At 34.0% G+C, this 7,799-nt stretch overlaps 1 protein-coding gene across 6 annotated transcripts; it reads left to right on the top strand.

Moving 5' to 3' along the window:
- LOC137835664 (splicing factor U2af small subunit B) lies at positions 1 to 3,890 on the top strand. 6 transcript variants are annotated; one of them, XM_090302216.1, is made up of 8 exons: positions 1 to 430; positions 510 to 591; positions 725 to 851; positions 1,184 to 1,609; positions 1,732 to 1,997; positions 2,658 to 2,734; positions 2,822 to 2,883; positions 3,611 to 3,890. In XM_090302216.1, exons 1-4 carry the CDS (start codon positions 107 to 109, stop codon positions 1,548 to 1,550), a joined length of 900 nt encoding a protein of 299 aa, XP_090158342.1. In that variant the 5' UTR covers positions 1 to 106; the 3' UTR covers positions 1,551 to 1,609; positions 1,732 to 1,997; positions 2,658 to 2,734; positions 2,822 to 2,883; positions 3,611 to 3,890. The 6 variants fall into 6 exon arrangements, with proteins under 6 accessions (XP_090158342.1, XP_090158341.1, XP_090158340.1 ...); XM_090302218.1 differs by lacking the exon at positions 3,611 to 3,890 and adding an exon at positions 968 to 1,085 and having other exon boundaries at positions 17 to 430; positions 2,822 to 3,561; XM_090302215.1 differs by having other exon boundaries at positions 1,184 to 1,997.
- Positions 3,891 to 7,799: the final 3,909 nt, after the last annotated feature.

The raw sequence follows: 7,799 nt of genomic DNA, 5'->3' as shown, positions 1-7,799 counted from the left end.
CTTTCCCTCACTTACTTTAAACAAAGGTTAACATCCCAATTTCTGAAACCCTAGGCAGAAACAAAGAGAAGAAGTAAAACGGCATCTGAACTGTGTGGTTGCGGCAATGGCGGAGCATCTGGCATCGATTTTCGGGACGGAGAAGGACAGGGTGAATTGCCCGTTCTACTTCAAGATCGGCGCGTGTAGGCACGGAGATCGGTGCTCCCGCCTCCACACGAAGCCCAGCATAAGCCCCACCATTCTGCTCTCCAACATGTACCAGCGCCCCGACATGATAACCCCCGGCGTCGACGCCCACGGCCACCCCATCGACCCTCGCAAGATCCAGGACCACTTCGAGGAGTTCTATGAGGATCTCTTCGAGGAGCTCTCCAAGTACGGTGAAATCGAAAGCCTCAATGTCTGCGACAACCTTGCTGATCACATGGTATGTTCTCTCACCCTAACCCTAATCCCAGCCCCTCGCTTTGTCCATTTTTGTTAGAATTGGACGCTGTCGTTTTCAGGTGGGGAATGTGTACGTTCAGTTCAGAGAGGAGGAGCATGCTGCCAATGCTGTTAGGAACCTCACTGGAAGGTTTTATGCTGGTTAGTTATCTTCTTTTCTTTTGGCTCACTGCAATTTCTCGTTTATTCTGTATTTATGAGCTTCGTCTAATTCACGTCATTCTTTCTCCTTAATTTAAATATTGAGCTGTTTTAGTGGTTTGTATGGGTGCAGGTAGGCCAATTATCGTGGATTTTTCGCCGGTGACGGATTTTCGAGAAGCTACTTGCAGGCAGTATGAGGAGAATACTTGCAACCGCGGTGGTTATTGCAACTTCATGCATTTGAAGAGAATTAGCAGGTAAAACTTTGGCTTTGGTGTTTAGGTTCTTTTTTTCCTTGAAGGTGGTGGTATTTGTTGCTTAAATGTGTTTAGAGGAGCCTTCACAGTTCGGATGACTCTTATTCTGAAAGCAGGGTAGTAGAAAAACTCAGTATAAAAATCCAATTCAAAAGCCATTTAAGTTGCTTCATCCCAAAACGAATTATAGACTGGATCAATTCTTGAACATGCGAACATTATCCTATGCTCATGGTAGCGAATATTTCAATTTGATTCTTGACCATCTTGTGTGAAACCAAACATGCTATAAAATTTAAAGCTTATATTTGTCTGATCCATGTTATATACAGGGATTTGAGACTCCAGTTATTTGGAAAGCACAGCAGAAGCAGAAGCAGGAGTCCTTACAGGCATCGGAGCCATGAGGATCGGTCCCATCGTAGTCATAGCAGAAAGTATGATGACAGGGACCACCATCATGAGAGTCGCAGCAGGAGACACAAGAGCACTAGCCCTGAACATAGGAGAGGAAGAAGTCCTGGACGGAGGAGGCACCGCAGTCCAGTTAGAGATGGCAGTGAGGAGAGGCGCGCCAGAATTGAGCAGTGGAACAGGGAGAAGGAAGAGCAAGATCCTGGAAACAAGACTAAAGCTGAGGACATCGACAATGGTAACAGTGGGTACTCTCTAAATGCTAGCAGATCTCATGGGCATTAGCATCAAGAGCAGGAACAGCAATCTCCAAATGAGGGATATTGATTTGTTTTGTTGTTATGGTTTGTGTTTTCTTCTCTCCCTTTCGTTTGCCTATTCATTTAGATATAGGCAGGATATTTTATTCTAGAGTAGACCACCCACATGGATAAATACATCTCACCACCCATTTTCCACTGTGCAGGTGGTGCAGGTGCACTTCTCTAATAGATGGAATGTGTTACCTTCTTCCTATTTCTTTTACTTTTTAGATTTTCCATTTTTTTATAGACATGATCTTTGATTGCGTGTGGATGTTTGTGCAACTTGTGTAGGTTATCCATAACTTTCACTGTTTTGAGCTATGTTTTCATCAATCTTTCTGCATTATTTGATCACTCTTCAGTGATAGAATGTACTAGAAGTACTGATCAGCTGAGCCCTTTTCTTGTTTCTACTGTATGTACGAAGGTCAGCTAAAAACCTGTGAATATGTTATTTTTCCTGCTCTGTGTTTTTTCCTATATAAGTGTCTAATAATCCTCTAGCCAAGAAATTTTTGTAGGTTCTATTTTCCAAAAAAAAATTATGCTTTGTTAATTATTAACTTTCATAGGGAATTTTGATTAATATCCTACCAGTTTCAACTCTTTCACATTTTTGTTTTATTTCAATGAGTTTTCTTTCATTTTCCCACTTGAAATAGGATGATGTTACATTGTTATGAGTTTTGTAGGTTTAGGTATTCATTCCTGCTTTCTAAATAAATGAGCCCTTTAGTTAATTGAAGTTCACCTTATTCATGGTACTACACTATTGGAGTACGTTTTAATGGATCTTTAAATCTTTTTTCTTTACTAAGTTTGTTAGTTTTTATAATAAATATTTTAAAATTAAAATAGTAAAATTTACAAGAAAAAAATAAAAAAACTTTACCTTAATATTGAAAACAAAGAAAATAATGACATTTTCAATCTATTATCTGAAATCTGAAAGAGGTAAAAATGGTTAAAAAACCCATGTGCAGGAGATATCAAGTCTTTCCCTTAACACCACTTGGGCAAGCCTCCAACTTGTTGAGGTTTATACTTTGAAATTAATTTTATTTAACTAGTTTTCGATGTTTCACAGAACTGCCTCAAAAGAAGCGACCCTTTACCATCCTGGCACAACAAATCTCCTTCTCACAAATCCTCGCCGACGATGCAGTAAGCTAACCCTAACTTCATTTCCTTCTCCTTCCTTTTTATGATTTTCAGTAGTCCATGCCTCGAATTAAACATAGTGTTTTTCAGATGGAGAATGTGTGTGTTCAGTTCAGAGAGGAACGGGAACCTCACCGAAAGGTTTTAATTTGGTTAGTTATGTCTTTTGCTCTGTTTTGCTTGGTTCTCTGCAACTTGTCATTCGTATTGAAACTTTGATAATAGCAAGCTAGTTTAGATGGAATAAAAATCATTTTTAAATAGATCTCAATAGTTTAGAAGTATTGGTTATTGTTTATTGTGCTAACATTCAAGAAAAAGATTGATAATTGATGAAAACTTTCTAGATTGTCCACACTTTCAGTAAAATATATATATTCGAATGTGATGTGAGAATTATTATGTATTATTCCCAATGACGAAAAGTTTAGTAATCTGAAGGGTGGGCGTGGCGTTCAGCGATCAAAAATCAATATTGGGGCTCCCTCTTGCGACTAGCTATCCTGGTTGCTTTTTAAGGTTGAGAAACCCATTTGATTCCATGCCCTCTCCCTAGTCGATACTTGGCATCCCGAGGGACTTCCAATTTTCTCCAATTCCTGCATTTCACCTTTATGTCTTCTGATTCCATGCATTCCCTTTTCTGAAAAGTTTGAGCTTGTTATCAAAAACATATTATAGTTGGTACTACTACTCATAAGCGTTGTACACTTTACCAACAAATTAATTTTGAAGTTTTTTTATGTGCGTAATGTTATTCCTGTAAAATTGTAAAATAGAACTAACATGATTTAAATTTGATTATTCTTAGTAAAAGGATGTTTTTATAACTCTGATGCATTACATCCTATTTTCTTTATACTTGTGGGTGATTTGTAGCCCAGAGAACAAGGCATGGTTCTTAAGCAGATGCCCTGTGGGTAAATTGAATGATACAGATGATACGAGTTACAAATCGTGGTGGTATTGTGGTTTTAAATACTACTGTACTAGTTACCGAATTTTTGTTATTTTATGTTTATATTTTCTAATTTATTTTATTTTATATATGCACATACATTTTTTAAGGCTGTGAACTGATAGAAATTTGTAGATGTAAACTAACAGAGATGGTGAATTAAGATGAATAATGATTTTATAAAGGTGAATCACTTCCTCCCTCACACAAGAATGCATTCTTCAAAAATAATACTTTGTTTTATTTATATCACCGAGTAATTAAATCAGAGTAAATTATGTTGAATCCTAAAGTATTATTGTAAAAATGTGATATTCCTTAAAACAATTTTCAAAATGTCTGATACCAAAAGGTAGACTTTCTATAATATCTGACGTCAAAAAATTTAAATTCTAAATGCACAGATGATAATGCTTTAAATTGCTTCAAGATGATCCTGCATGTTAGTTAAGATTTGAGTGCATATATTGATGAGAAATGAAATTAAAATCTCTAAGTCCATAACTCATGCAAATTTTGACAAAAAAGACATTTTCAAGCTATGTAACTATGTATGTTAATGAGTAACAGAAACATAATTAGCTTACCTTATTGTTGGTCATGTACTGATTATTAAAATCCTTGGAATAAACTACCTTTTTGGTAGATGTTGATGAATGTTGACTTTTTTAGATGTGTACTATTATTGTCATCAATACTTTTAAAGTGTGCGAATCTGTATAATGAAGCACAGTACTGGTTTCATACGAAGGAAACAAAATGTGATAACTGGAATTGTAAAATTTTAAAGCCAAAGATCATAATATTTTTGGTACTTTTAAGTTGAAAAATGTCGGATTGGCTAAAAATCTTTAATATAGATATCGTTGGAATTGGAATTTACTATTTCACTCTTGTTATATGAAGTTTATTAAATAAATTTTTCCTCTTCACTATCATCAATACTTAACATGAATAGTTATATTCTAATATCTTAGAGCATATCCTATTTTATTGAATAACAATAATTTGTTAAAAAGGATAAACTTTCATTAACTGTTTAAATATGATCAATAAAGTGTTTTTTGTCTCAGAAAATAAAAATATATTAGACAATTTAGTAATTACATATAATTCTAACAAAAGAGAATTTAACTACTCTTGATGTTGAATGGTATAGAAACAAAACAAGAACATGAAGAGGCAGTAAAGATTGAAGCGATGGTGGAAATTCTTTAATGTATGAATGACCTATTCTTTCTTTCTTCATATTTGGTTTTCCTCCAAAATGTTCTTCCAAATACCAGATTTCAAAATGGAAAATCATAACATGAGTTGATCATGAGACGAGATTTGTACACATTTATTTATGTTATCTACCTACAAAGCTCACCACGTAAGACCTAATACTTTAGGAATGTTGTTTTTAGTCTATAATTGACTACGCAAGAGAAAAAGGTTGTGTTGGCTGAGGAAGAAATCAAGTTAGTTGGGTTAGATATATTTTTTCCACGTTTTCATGTTTTTCTTTTTGTATAAAATTTGGCTAAGCCAAAATAGAAGTTTGGCTAAGATGAGGTCAGCATAAATATCCTTGCTTTCTTTGATTTCGTGTTCCTTAGTTTTGCTAACTTTTGTTCAGCAAACTGATCCAAAAAATATAATTGATCTTCATTTTCCTATAATTGTAAAAATCTAAATAAAAAACTAAAAAGTGTTTAAAAGAAATGGTTGAAGATCTCAACTAGATATGATGAAATTATAATATACAAATTAGTGTAAATCTCATATTATAAGTCGACTTTGTGAGATTTAGTTATATTTAAATTTTATTTTTTTAATATGTATTAGAACTTGTCATAGTTCATCTAGTTAAGTTTGTTGGACCAATTATGTCACCTACTATTGGATGTTGTAAATCGAACGCGAGAAATAAAGATATTGCAAAAGCCAAAGATGTTGTCAAAGATACCAAATGAGACGTTGGAGAGAATCTTGGATGTTCACGAACGTTGTGAAAATCCTGTGCTGTAACATCTCATCTCCAGATTCAAATCTGTTGGAGATCTTCACGGCTAAGGGATGGGTTTCTCAGTGGATCTTCTCCATAAGACTTGGTCTTCCACGATCCTTCCCGTTTTCCTTGGAAGGTTGAGCTGCTGGAAACACTTGAATCATAAATGGAGCAACGACAGTTGTTTTCTTCTCCCTTTCTAAATAAGGGGTCTCCTGTGCTTCTTCATCTCATCTCACTCAAGGCTTCCTCTCTTTTTTTTATTTCTTGCTTTCTTTATTTTACTTTCTAATATTTTCTATTTTTTGGGTTCTTACCCTACAATAGTTTACTTACTAGTTTTGATCCTCAAGATATCTGAGAAGTTCTTGTTATATATCCTGAGAGACTTGCACAATACACCGCAGATAAGTTATTACAAACAATGATCACTCACGCCTCAAGAAATTAATCTTTTCGTGTTTTCAACTTTAATTTTTACATTGGGTTCTCTCTAGTCCTATGTTTGAGATGTGCAGACCTCAACGTGACTATGTGTGTTGGAGATATCACATACTAAAGATATGACCATATTATATTATTTAAGTGGGTGGACATTGAGAGTTTGAATTAGACTTAAATTTCACTTTCTTAAGATGATATCACAGTCATTCAAAGTCTTTCCTAGTCAAGTTTGTTGGGTCTATTGAGTCACCCGCTATCGAGTTCCCTCCCACAAATTATAGTATACAAACTTCACCTTACAAACCGATTTTGTGAGGTTGAGTTAAAATTAAATTTCGCTTTCTTAAGATAATATCAAAGTCATTCAAAGTCTATCGTAGTCAAATGTGTTGGGCTTATCATGAAACTTGTTACCGGGTTCCCTAGTTTCACACTCAAGATGTCCAATATTCAACGTGAGGGGAAATGTTGAAGATCTCACATTGACTAAAAATATAGTTAATGTAGTATATAAGTGTGTGCAAACTCCACATTACAAAACTAATTTATTGTGTATTTTGTAATTGAACTTGTTAAAGATTAAGACATTAAGACTATATTTAGATTGTTTACTTGTTGTGTATATGTCATTTAAAACTTAAACTATTGTTAATATTTACTATTGAATATTAAGACAAACAATTTAAAAAGTTGTGGTATTAAAACAATTTTAAATTTGGTATGTTTTGGTGTGATAAATTTTAGTTTAACAAAAAAAAAAGCATGTAATTTTATAAAAGATATTTTTTCCTCAAAAAGAAAATTATAAATTGTGTTGGACTAAAGCTTTGGTTGTTAAGGACAATGTGAATGCTATATATATATATATATGAAGATATTTTTGTGACAATGAAGGCTTGATCATATAAGTGAAAAAAAAGCTTAATTGCTTAGCTAAAAAGGATGTCGCTTTTAGGATTGAAGAGTGTATAGTTGGAAAAATGTTTTCATTGCATAATTGGTAAACAACCTAGAGTATCCTTTACGAAACATCCTTCCTCAAGGAAATCAGAGGTTTTTAAATTAGTGCATTCTCATGTTTGTCGTCCATTGAATGTAAATTTGTTTAGTGGTGCACTTTACTTTGTTACTTTTATTAATTGATAATTGTTTCAGGAAGCTATGGATGTATATACAATAGAGAAAAGATCAAGTAGTTCAGAAATTCAAGAATTTCATGCATTGGGTTAAAAACAATTAGGCCATAAGTTTAAATATATTTGTGATGATAATGGTGGTGAGCATTGTGAATCATTTGATTTCTATTGCAAGTAGTATGGTATTTGACATGAAAAGACTCCTCTTAAAATTCCTCAGTTGAATGGCCTAGCAGAGAGGATGAACATCACCTTGGTTGAAAGAGTTAGATGTATGCAATCTGAAAAAAAAGTTGCCTAAGAATTTTTGGAGAGAGGCATTGCTTGTAGTTGTGCATGTTATTAATCTTAGTCCTCCAGTTGCATTGAATACTGAGGTGTTAGATAAAATCTGGTTTGACAAGAATGTTAACTATGATCATTTGCGTATCTTTGATTGCAAGACATTTGTTTATGTTCAAAGGATAAAAAATCAAAGTTAGATGCACAAACAAGATAGTATATTTGTATTGGTTATGGTTAGGATGAATTTGACTA

Source organism: Phaseolus vulgaris, chromosome 5, assembly GCF_051622355.1.
Source record: "Phaseolus vulgaris cultivar YP4 chromosome 5, ASM5162235v1, whole genome shotgun sequence".
Classification (NCBI taxonomy): Eukaryota; Viridiplantae; Streptophyta; class Magnoliopsida; order Fabales; family Fabaceae; genus Phaseolus; species Phaseolus vulgaris.
The sequence above is the reverse complement of the archived record's forward strand: the minus strand, read 5'-3'. Positions and strand labels throughout refer to the sequence as shown.